General features: G+C 20.4%; 2 protein-coding genes across 2 annotated transcripts, besides 4 other annotated features; both read right to left on the reverse strand. All coding sequences in view use genetic code 6, as the record gives it.

The window, feature by feature from the left end:
* Window positions 1-1,017: 1,017 nt before the first annotated feature.
* Window positions 1,018-1,526, reverse strand: IMG5_194950 (hypothetical protein; the record flags this gene model as incomplete). The annotated part of the gene is made up of 2 exons (XM_004024353.1): window positions 1,018-1,382; window positions 1,439-1,526. 2 exons carry the CDS (start codon window positions 1,524-1,526, stop codon window positions 1,018-1,020), a joined length of 453 nt encoding a protein of 150 aa, XP_004024402.1.
* A 1,150-nt stretch (window positions 1,527-2,676) lies between these two features.
* On the reverse strand, window positions 2,677-5,470 carry IMG5_194960 (transforming growth beta receptor associated protein 1, putative; the record flags this gene model as incomplete). The annotated part of the gene is made up of 3 exons (XM_004024354.1): window positions 5,131-5,470; window positions 4,907-5,067; window positions 2,677-4,857 (listed from the first exon to the last, which is right to left on the reverse strand). The coding sequence occupies exons 1-3, from the start codon at window positions 5,159-5,161 to the stop codon at window positions 2,677-2,679; spliced, it is 2,373 nt and encodes a 790-aa protein (XP_004024403.1). The 5' UTR covers window positions 5,162-5,470.
* Window positions 5,076-5,128: a microsatellite.
* A 342-nt stretch (window positions 5,471-5,812) lies between the features above and the next one.
* Window positions 5,813-5,857: a microsatellite.
* Window positions 5,858-9,365: 3,508 nt separating this feature from the next.
* Window positions 9,366-9,425: a microsatellite.
* Window positions 9,426-12,499: 3,074 nt separating this feature from the next.
* Window positions 12,500-12,544: a microsatellite.
* Window positions 12,545-13,155: the final 611 nt, after the last annotated feature.

Raw genomic sequence — 13,155 nt, forward strand, 5'->3', positions numbered from 1 at the left:
ATCCTAAAAATAAATTTTTGTCGTTTGCCCTTAGACCTCTAATAGCAAGCTTAAATGGCACTTTAAAATCCCCTTCTTATCTAAGCAAACTTTGAATAATTTAAACGGGCTCATAATAAGCTCCTCCTTAATTAATAAATTCTGTTTTTTATTTATCACCAATATTATGTTATTTATCTGCTACCTTAAATTCTTTTACCCATTCTTTTCGTTACTTTTTGCCTAATTATTCATTTAGTTTTTTTTGTTCTTCATCTAATTTTTTTTAAAGTATTTTTTATTCATTTACTATAGTTTCTTTAGGTCTACTATCATGTTAAGACATTCCATATCTATTAGGCAAAGGATCACATTTAAACCTTGTCTTATATAATAATAAAAAAAATTATATAAATTATTTTTAATATATATTAACTATATATGGTGGTTAGAATTTATCATAAACAAACTCATCCCTTATAATTTATTTGTAAAAATCTTTATATGGATCTGTTTTATTATCTTATTTTGCTAATTTTTATTTCAAAGACGTGCAATTTTCCAGCTTAAAAGTTGTTGTGAAAATATTATTATCTACTTCCATTTCTTGATTAGTAATAACTTAATTTACCTAGTATTTTCTAGTAAAAAAATTCTTATCAAAAATATCATAAGGATAAAAAGAAGAGTTTTCTTTTAAAGTTTTGCTAAATTTAAATTAACTTTAAGTCTAAATCTTTTTCTTAAATTTTCTAGAAGAAGTTTATTATTATTAGCCAAGTAATTATTATTTTTTTAACTCTTTCTCTTATATTAATTAGCTTGCTTTGAAATTAAAATTCTCAGGGACATATAATAATATCGGATTTTTAGGTACTTTTTTATATTTTTGAGGGTCAATAGATAACCTATGTGCTTCTTTGAAATAATTTTTTGTATCAAAATTTATAATTGGTTATTATTACTATTCTTCTTATTTGAATTTTATATTTATAACTTTTTCAAACGGTTCTATTTCCTTTTAATTATTTTTTTCATTCATTTTTGCTGATTCTGTTATATAATTTGTATTATGGATTGTTAATCCTGCTTCTGGTTTACATTAACTTATATATGAACATTTTAATTAGTCACTTATTTTGAGCTTTAAAAAATAAATATATATATTAATTTTTTATTTTATTTTACAGTAGAATTATAAACGGAAGTTTATGGATAAAAAGTTTATATTTATTTTCGTTTTTGATATAAGTCGAAAACAGGTTAAATTTTAATTTTAGGCAGATCGTGCTTTTTAGGAAGGTTTTCTCCTGCTTTTTCTAAAAGAATAACCCAATAATTTCTATAAGGTTTAGGATTTTCTATCCAATCATGATTATTATTAATTTTATAATGTAGCTATACTATATAAGTAATAATATTAAAAACATAGTTAATGAAGAAAATAATTATTTTTTACCTGCCATCCATATTTCGTTAACAGATATAGGGTCCTAATATTAATAATCAAATGTAACTCTTCTTGTTTTTGCTGCATCATTAAACATTTCTTAATAAATCTATTTATTTTATTATTTTATTTTTTAAATATTTATTTATATATTATATGACATTTTCAGGAAAAAAAATATAATTTTTATGAGAGAATTTTATTATATCTTCGACTGTTATTTTACCGTCATTATTTGAATCAATAAGTTCAACTAAATTAACAATACTGTTTCTTGGTATTTAGGTTGTTTTGAAAATTTTCTCTTAGTATTTAGAAGGAATCAGTGATAAATTAAGCCTATCTCTTCTATGAGATTATAATAAAGTATTACTATTAATCGATTTTATAATATTACAATTATTATCATAAATCAAATTAATATAAATATCAAATACTTTATCTTCTTTATGATTAATATATGCATATATTGTATTATATTAATTGCTTAATAAACCTAATTATTAATGCTAATAAAAGTCATATTATATCTTTATATTATTAGAGTCTTATTATTATGAATGCAAAAGTAAGTATTCTTCAACAAGAATCAATATAATTATTTAGTCGGAATTTAAAAAATTAATATTTTTTATTTTATAACTTACAAAATTTTAATATTATCCTTAAAGAAAAATTTCTTGATTTAACATTTAATGCTTATTTTTTTCTATAAACTCTATATTTTTAGCTGAATCATAGTCAAAAGCAGAAAAATATTCAGTTTTATGCATATTTAGGTAATTAATAAAATCTTAAATTATTTCTTAATTATTTATTTGTGATAATTTATTTAATTCCGAATAATTTAATGTCAGGGATTCGTCGAGTGATTATAATTAGGAAATTAAAGAGGATATAATTGGGAGAGGAGAATATCTAAAGTTATTTATTCGTTATACTAATTCAAGTTCTTTTTCAATATTAGGGAATTATGAAATATATGATTGGTTTTGTTAACTCATTTTACTATAAAATATATATATTAAATAGGAAATTCTAAAGCTTATATTTTTTTTAAGTTTTACTTTTTTTAATTTATATATTTATTCAAAAAAAAAATACGGAATGTTTCTTTTAAAATTTAATATTATAAAATATAACAAGTTTAATTTTTTTGAATAAATTGATTGATAAATTTTATTATTTATTTTAAAAAAATAAAATAAAAAAATATAATATTTTTTCTTCTATTAGCTAACAAAAATTCATCCTCTAAATGTTTTTTCGAAATCCTATCCTGTTTAAGGACATACACATAACGACTATCCATTATTAACACACTTATAATCCACAACTACTCCGTTAGGATATACGCATATATTTTTATCCCCAATAGATTTATGGCAGACAATACATTTCTTTTCATCTGTAATCCTTACATAAGCTTATTTAGCTTTAATTAAATCACATATAACATTCTAAGTATCCATATCACTTAAATTTTTAGCGACTTTCATTTACCTTCTTTAATGTAAAGAATGAGAAATAATTTAAGTTAAACAACTATATAATCCGTCTTCATTTTTCTAAGAATCCTCACATAAAATCCAATCATCAGGAATGCTATTCAAAACAGTAAGTGAATCTAATTAAGGATGAGTAGCATATTTTTTAATAAAAAGGTTCAACATATTTTCAAATGTTGATTTTAACTCTATATATTTATATTTGTCAGGATCTCCTTCTTTATTTGCTCTTTCTTTTAACTGTTTTAAATATTTAAGATATATTGAAAACAATTTTGTTAGTAATTTATCGGTATGACCTGCGCAATATTCCTCAGCCCATTCGAACTCTTTCAAAATTACTAATTTTTAAAGTGCTTCATCATGTCTTTTTTCCTTTCCATATAAATAAATTTCCTCCTAAATAAGCCAACTATCCTTAACTTTTTCCAGCAAAACATTAGCTGAATACTTAGCATTAGAATCCTTCAAAAACTTATTTAATTATTTGTAAACTTTAGATATTTATTCATTGCTAGTCAATTATGTTTTAGCCTGTATAGTTTTTGTTTCATAAGGGATAGATTTAAAAAGAGTTTCTATATACATAGTACCTAATTAGGTGTGGAATCTTCTTTCTTCTATTTTTCTTTCATTTACTAGGATTTCTAAATATTACTCTTTTAATCTTTCAGCTTAGGATTGCTCGTTTTTGCTATAAACTCGATCACTTATGTATAATAAAACTATATCTGGAGATAGAATATTTTCAGAAACATTCTAAAATAGTGTTTTTGCATGAACAGGATTTTTTCTTAATATCCATGTTAAATATTCTAAAATAGTTTTACTTTTTTTTTTAAAATATTATTTTTATAAAAATATATACCTTTCTTCACATTTTTAAAGTATTTTAATTGATTCTGTACATGCCATTTCTACTTATTTAGGCTAATCTGATTGACCTATTTCTTTCCATTTTTCAAGCGCTTCATGAATTCTATCAAATTTAGCATAAAATGCAGCAATAATTTAAGGATAGTTACTAACTATTTCCTAATCTTTATTAATCACATCATTAAGATCCATAAAGAATCCTTTACAATGAACCGGTCTTTCACTATTAAAAATATCAATTAGTTAGTTAAACTTTTTATAATCAATATACAATTTAATAAGACAAAAATCAATTAACTCTAGTACGTTTTGCAATGTTAATTCATTTTCTTTTTCCTATTTATTAGGTGAAAATTAAGAATAAGCAAATTTTTATTTTTCCTTAATTTTTTCTTTTAATTATGGTACATTATACCTGCTCCTTTTTTCTTCCAAAACAGAAATTCCCATTTAAATTCCTTCTTTTTCCAATTAATCGAATTTCGCCTTATCTTCAACCCTTCCCCAACTTTCAATTAAAGCCCTAAAACTTTTGGTTGACTTTATTTTATCACTCATCATTATAGGGACGCAACCTTTAAAAAGGGCAACTAATTCTCTAATATCAAATTCGCTTTTGATAAATTTTTCTTAAGCTTCCTTAAAGTTTAATTGTAAAAGTAAACTCCAACCAGCATCGACGTTTAGTTTATCTTATTTTTCTTTAAATAAAGGATCATCTTTTGTTACCTATTATTCAAAGACTAACTAAGCTTCTTATATTCTACCTTGCTTTAAACAATCAGCTATTCTTTAATCATATGGAACTTCTTCAAATAAATAAACTTACTAACTACTTGTAGCAATAAAAAGAAGATTATTAGCAATATTAACTGCTTTTATATTTATTTAGAATTCCTGTATTTTTCTAGAGTCTATCATATTATATATTTGTAGCATTCCTTCATAAAGCAAAAGTAAGTATGGCTTCTAAGATAAAGCTTAAATACAAGGCTTATTTTAAATTTCTGTAATTGAACTCTTCATTTTTACTTGTCCATCTTTCTAAAAGAATTTTTTTTAATAAAACGCATTTATATATTTTTTTAATTACCCCAATAAATATACCAACATTGTAAGGAACTGTCAAAGCAAATAATTCATCTCTGTCTGTAACTTTTATTAGAGGATTAGTAGGAGCTTATAAACAGTCTAAAACCACCGAATTAAGTCCTTACTTTAAGTTAATATATTAATATTCTTTTTTTTAAATCCCTTTTAATTTTTTTTAAAATTATAATTCAATTATTTTTTTCAAATATATTTAATTATTTTTACCGTAATAAATCAAATTTCCTGTAAAAGCCATAGTAAAAGGAGTTTCTGAAATATTAATTTAATATTTTTCTGTAAAAACTTCAGAATTATTAATATCGAATTAAATAACAGATAATTTATGATTTCCTTTTTTTAAAGAAACAAGAATTTCATTTACATGCTTATTTGATTCATTTGTTACAAAACTATTTACATTTTTTTATATTATTATTTTCTTACATTCCAAGGTTTATGAATCTACTAAATGTAATTATTCATTCGCTAAAACTATTAAATATTTTCCAAATAGCTATGCTTTTATATGGTCTATTTTCGTTTTCACAATTTGTTATTGTATACTTATGGTTTAATTAAGAAAGTCTTTTTCTTTTTTATCAAGCTAATATTTTACAATTGTGCCTTTTTCATCACCAATATAAAGTGAATTATTAAAGTATTCCATACAATTAATAACATTTTTTATATTAATGAATTTTAATTACTTATATACTTCTTCAGATTATTATTTTTGTTGCATTTTTTTTTTAAATCTATATAATATAAAAAATTAAAATAAAATATATTTATCTAATTTATTTAATATCTAAATATTTTTGAAATTTATAAAAAAATAGATTTTTTGTTTTATTTAATCAAAAAAATAAAATAAAAATTAATGATTATCAATTTTAAAATTTATATTTATTTTATTATAATAAAATTATATTTTTTTAAAAAAAATTAATTTATTCTGTTCAAACTTTTTAATGATTATTTTTACTTTTTGACTAATTACAATCATTTTTTATTAAAATTTTAACTTAAATCATCGTCAAAAAAAGTAATTTATTTTTAAGTGTTAATATTTTCAATTAAAGATAAAGCATTTTCTTATAATTATTTTTTATTTGTACTTTCAATTTTGTTTAATTTTAAGCTTTCACTTTTTATAAAATTTATAACATTCTTATCTTTTTTACTGATTAAATTTAAACCACTATTTTTGCCAGATTATATTTAAATATCGAAAGCCTCTTGATTTTATGTAATTTAGTTATCCTAATCATTTTCAGTATTATTTTGAAAGTTATATTTATTTGATTTATATTTACTTAGTATTAATTATTAATTTTAATTATTTTATTGATATTCTTATTATTATTCTAGAATAATATCAATCATATTTTAATCCTAATTTTTAGCCGTATCAATTATTTTCATATTAGAAGTTTATTATTAATTTTAAGCAAGTAAATTTTAGGCTACTTTATTAAAAGATTTAAATCTTTATTATTAAGTACTTGTTCTCCTGTTATTTTTTTCTAAAAACTGATTAAAATTTTATTTTTAACATTGCAAAGTTACTTCATTTAAATTTCTACTTAATTTTTTCCATCTTAACAGAACCTTAATATTATTTTTTTTATCAATATATTTTTTAAAGTTACACAGTTTAGCCAAAAATTAAACTTTTTATACTATTTCATTAATTTTATCCATACTATCCTTTATAAACTTCATTTTGTATTTAATTATCATAAAAAGTAATACCAAAAAAGTAAAACTATGAATAATCAGTATTATAATACTACAAACTTGAGAAACAATATCCTAAAACTCAAACTCTCTTAATATACAGCTAAAAGTAAGCTAACAAATAAGTGAAGCAATAATGTATTTTTCCACTTTATTTTGATGTAAAGTTTTATATGGTTATCTCAAAACAATATAAATGAAATAAATAAATAAAGTTATAAATATCAAAGCTGTTTATGTTAATTAATAATCACTAATTACATTAGAAAAAAGTACTACATAAGTTTTCATATGTATTTTTTTTATTTCCCAGTCTACAGAGCTTTTCTTATATTCCGAGTAAAGAAACCCATATTTATACATAGTTATTATATTTTCATGATTTTTTATTTTTTTTAATTAATAAGTATTAAAAAAAGGAATACCAATTACCCAAATAAAAAATCCAATTAAATTTGCAATAAGGACAATATTATGTTCGAACTCGTAACATTTTATAGTCAAATCTGCCTTTACGTATTTTATTCCACCGATTTCTCTACAAGACATAGTTTAAATGAAATATTAAATTAAATTTGGTTAAAATAACAAAAAGCACACTTATAATATAATAATAAGTTTTTATTTTATTTAAAACAATAATTATTCTCTTTTACGAATTAAAACAAAATAAATCAAAAACAAGAAACTCATCCAGAAATAAACAATAATAGGTAAGAGTAACGTCAAAATAGCTTTAGTTAAAAGTTTATATTAGAAAGTAAAAATTTAACAATCATTAGCATTATTTAAGTTATCAACAGGTTCGCCTAGAAAATTCGTAAACTCAAAAATAGGAAGAGATAATTTATATTTAATTGCATTAGTCTAAAGTAATATATAATTCAATAAAAACTTTATATAAACACTCGAATAATCCTTCTTTACACTTGTACCAAAACTAAGCATTCCCATTTTTCTAATATAATTAACAGTAGCACTTTTTTAAGACATTTCCACGAACATATTCATAGTAGTTATTAGTTAGAAATTTATCAAAATAAACAAACCTAATAGTCTCAAATAAGTCTTTGAAAATTCATCACAAGGTGCACAACTTAATTTTCCAATTTTCGAATACGATATACCCCATTTTTCACCTTTTATATATATATACATATATATTTATTTAATTTATAAATATTTATATTACCTAAACTATCACATTCTTCACATAAAGGACCAATATGACCTTTTTAACACATGACCTCCTTAGTTTTTAAGGATATACAATTTTATGCCTTATTTTCACAAAAAACTATCAAATCTGAATCATTGTTAAGTCTCCAATAGCCATCTTTCAAAATTATAGTATTGTTAGCGCATTCTAAAGCCTTTTCAAAAGGACAATTTTTACATTCTAGTTAAAAATCAATTTATGGTTGTATAAGCGAATATTATCCTTAAGGGCATTGATAACATAGTTTTTTATCATTTAATGCATTTTAGTAAATTTCTCCTTTAATACATAGTCTGAATTTAAATTAAATTTTAACAATAAACTATTGTGTTACTATAGACTATAATAATTTTTTATCTTGACTTTAATTTAGTAAATAAAAAGGAACTTAATAATTTTCATTAGTTAAAATTCTTAATAAGCTTTCTCTTCCTGGCACTGATATTATATTAAAGTTTGAAAGCATTAAATTAGAATCATCCCAATTAGTATTTTCGATAAAGTTTTTTTAAGAATTTCCATCTATAATTGCATTGTTATCCTCAGGCACAATTTTCAAAAACATTTATTGTATTTCTTACAGTATAGAACTTGGGAAATTCATATTATTTAAAATTTTTTCCTTGTTTATTTTAATTTTTTTATTTTCTTCGTCAAAAACTTAAATTCTTAAATTTAACCCTCCTCCACTTTTAAAGTCGATAATCTCAAAAAAACCAAAGCTTTTTTCCATATCATTATATTAATTGTCTATTGCTTTTATATCATAAACAGATATTTTGTATAAATAAGAACCATAGTTATCACCATATATTAAAGCTGTATTATTTGAAAATCGAATATCTAAATATTCTTTATTATATAGTTAAATCACAAATTAAGGGACTATTTATCTATATCTCAACCCTCCCCCTATAGATGCTTAATTATTTAAAAATTTTGTTTTTCCATTTTCAAATCACATTTATTTAAATATAAACCTCCTCCACTTCCAAATGCTATATTTCCATCAAAAATAGAATTAATTATTGTATTAATGCTTCCTATTTTACAATTAGATAAATAAATTGCTCCTCCGTTTTTTGCATTGTTTTTGATTAAATTTGACCCTTAAATTAACGTTTTAAAGCAATTTCTTATATAAAGGGCATTTCCATTGCATATTAGACATTTATTGTCTTTAGTAGTCAAATTTTCTATCTATATGTCATCTGCTTATATATATATTAAAGAATATTAAGAATCATTTTATTCCAATTTTGTATTTTTTAAAGAAATAAAAGAATTTTTCAATATTTATAATAGATTATCTGAACTTAAATAATCAACAAGTTTTATAATAGATATTTCAATACATTTTTAAAAAAATAGATTTTCCATGAATGTTTTTTCAATTTTTTGTAAATAGATAACATGTCCAGTCATTTAATCAAAATAATCTTCATTTAAATCAAAATTTTATGCATTCGATTCTAATAAAATTCTAGAAGCTTAATTAGTCTATTTTAAATTTTTTCTTTATAAATTATTTATTTTGAAATTATCTATATTCAATTATTTACATTCTTTTATATTTATTAAAAATTACTAATCTAAATCAATATTAGAGTCTATAATTTAAATATCTCCAATAGAAACTTTTTCTGAATTTTAAATAGAAATTAATAAAGAATCAACAAAAGAACAATTAATAATTTTCAAAAAATTAATTGATATTTTATTAATATTCGTAAATTCAAATAGAACAGAATTTTTTAAATTTAAATTTAAAAGTTAAAAATCATTAATTTTTATATTCTAATGATTAATAAAAGCAATGTTTATTTTATCTAAATTTTAATCCTATATTAATATTTAATTAAAAATTGCATATTATACTTACTCATTAAATAATATTTCTAAATTATGACTTTCTTTATCAAATTAAAACTCGAAATTTTCAAGAACAAATTAATTTAATTTGATTTTTTAAAAAGTTAAACTATTAACTTTAATTTATTGTTTTTTTTCTTTATTTTTAGGTGTATATAAAATCTAGGCATTTTAATTAAATTTATCGTTAAATTCTTGCAAAAAAGGTAATTAGTTGACATTATCATCTATTTGAATATTTATGTAATAAATTATATTTTTTTAAATATCTAGATTATCTATTTAGGTTTTAAGTTCAATATCATTACTTACTGGTTCGCTTAAAAAAGTACATTAATTATTAAAGCTTATCAAATTATTAAATAAACCTTCTTAGCCAACGCCAAATATTTTCAAAGTGTTAGACTTCTCCTATTAAAAAAATACAAAATAAAAAATATAAAAAAAATATATACATCAAACTCAGATTTATATATTTTAGGTTCTGTTATTTTTATAGTTTTTATAAATTTTTTTTTGGAAAAGTCATAAACATTAATTTAATCAAGTTAGGATATTAAAAGTATGTTATCATTTATTTAATTAACTTCCAATATTTAATTACAAATATATGGCTTTCTGAAATAATGGCTAAACTCTAAATTGCTTCTTAAATGAAAGTTTACTTAAAACTAAGAATATATCATTAAATAATTTTGATATATCCCAAACCTAATTTATTAATTATTATTACACCCGATTTTATTGGCATTTAATATGTTTTAAAATGAAAAATATAAAACATAATCTAAATATAAGCAATGCACATAAAAGCGGTCAAATTATTCATCAAAAAATACTCTTTCGGCAATCGAATCTTTACTAACTTAAACAGAAAATATATATTTATTTTTCAAATTAAAATCATTATCATATTCATAAATTCCATTTTAATCAACAATAAAAATATTTCCGTTTTTATGAATATACAAATCAATAATAAAAACTAATTAATCGACTAAATTTTTCAAAATCTACCCTTCAGTATTTATTATTTTTTATTATAAAGATTTATCCAATAGCAAAAATAAGTTATTTTTTAAAAATTTAATCTAGTAAATATACTAATTTTAATTATATATTGATATTTTTATATTTTTTGTAATATCATCTATACTTTAGTTTAAATTTATCTTGAATAGTTAATTTAAATTATTTCCATAAATAAAAACTCCTTCCTAAATTTACAAATAAACTCTAATTGTAACATTTTCTTAAATAATTACAGCAAAACTATTAACATTCAAAAGTAAAAAGCTTTCTTAAGCAAAAATCAAACAATATTATTAAAACTAGAACATTTATTTCATACTAGAATTTAATTTCATTATATATGTTTGCTTAAAATCAGCTAATAGCCAAATATAATTCAATAAATCGCAATAAAGAACTCCCTCTTTTTAATTAGTTTATTTAATTTATATTGATTAATATTAATTAACTTTTATTTTTTAAATTCCGAATAATTATTTTCCTATAAAACTATATAAATTCCACTTCATTAATTTAGTATCATCATATATGATTATCTAATTTAACTATCTATCTATATTTATGCTAATTGGTAAATTATTTGTAAAAGCCTAGTTATATATATCTAATTCAAGTTTTTATTGAACTATGTCCTAAGCATCTGATTCATTTAAATTGATTTTATAAAATTATCCCTTTGTATTATACACATAAAATACTTATTCTTCATCATCATAAAAAATGCCTTCTAACCTCAGTGTAGATAAATTAATAGTTTTTTAAATACTTTACATTTCAAAATCATATATTATTAATTATCCTTATTAAGTGGATAAGCTTGAAACTATAAGAAATTACTTTTTATTTAAGAATATGCAATTTTGAAATATTTGTGTTCTGAATATTATAAGCTTTTTTAATATTCAACTTTTCGTCAACAGAATAAATAAATTATTAACAAACTATTAATATCTAATTTTAGCTATTCTCTTCGTTAAACTTTACATTCAAAATATCAATTATTGTGTTAACTATTTAGTTATTATCTCCAATAATTAACCCATTAGTAGTATAAAGTTAATTTTTAACAAAATTATTGATTTTTGTTTATATGATGTATCCATTTAATAATTAGGAAATATAAATAGAAGTAACAATAGTAATATCTTCAATATATTTATTTCTAAAAGCAATTTAAATACTAAGTTCTTAAGAATCTAAATTATAAATTAAATGAGTATTTTAAGTTGTAGAAAAAGTAACTACAATTTAATTTTTAAAAACTCGAATTTATTAAATTTTATTATCAAGTGATTAATTAGCACAGATAAAATTATCTACTGAGTATTTGCATATATTAAAATTATTTTTTAAATTTCCAACTAATAATATTATATTTTTAAAGAAATTTTAATCACATAATAATAATTAAGTAAAAGTATTTTTATAAGTAAACATTTTAATTATCTAATAAGTATCTAAGCTAATATAAATTATATTTTATTCTTATAGACTTGTCAAAACTATAATTATTTTTAACTCATATTCTATTATTGCATCTTATATGCTTGGAATTGATAATTCATTTAAATTTTAATTATAGAAATTATAAAATTAAATTAAATCTTTTCTTATAATAATAAAGCTATTCATATCAAAAACTGTTTTTATTATTTAATTTGTATTTTAATTTATTTATGTATAATATTTTAATTAATAATGCCCTTTGTAATAAATAGTCTTTTTTAAAAAATAAATAAAAAAATATATAATTATAAATATATAAAATAAGAATTACTTCCTAATAAATATCAGTATATATACTGAAGTACTTATATGTATTATCTAAATAAATTCTATTTTAATTTAAATCGTATTTAACATAATTAACTTCATCACTTAAAAAATAAGTACTCATCAACTAACTCATAGAAGAATAAGTTTTATCAAACTAATATAAAGTCAAATAAAGTTTTCCTGTTACTATATTCCTTAAAATAATATGATTTGAGCCTACTATATCAACCTATGTAAATATCTAAGGTTGAACAATTTAAGTTCTTTTTGCTGTTGTAGAAGTAGTATCAGAAGCATCTATAATAATAAAGCTACGATTAGAAAAATAGTATATTATCGATATATTATTGGCAAGTAAATAGGCTGCAGTAGGAATAGTCGTCCCAATTTTAAAATTTAATTTATTTTGCATTACTAATGCTTAATTTTATACAATTATATCTGCTCCTATAAATATTATTAGCAAATTTATTGATAAATTATTTTAAAAAACTAAACTTTAAGCAGGCATTTTCAAAGCTTTAGAAGAAATACTTCCATCAGCACCTTTAGTATAACTTACATACACTAAAGTATCACAAACAACAAAATTAGATTAAAAATTAAACAGT

This window comes from Ichthyophthirius multifiliis (genome assembly GCF_000220395.1).
Source record: "Ichthyophthirius multifiliis unplaced genomic scaffold scaff_1120509251395, whole genome shotgun sequence".
Classification (NCBI taxonomy): domain Eukaryota; phylum Ciliophora; class Oligohymenophorea; order Hymenostomatida; genus Ichthyophthirius; species Ichthyophthirius multifiliis.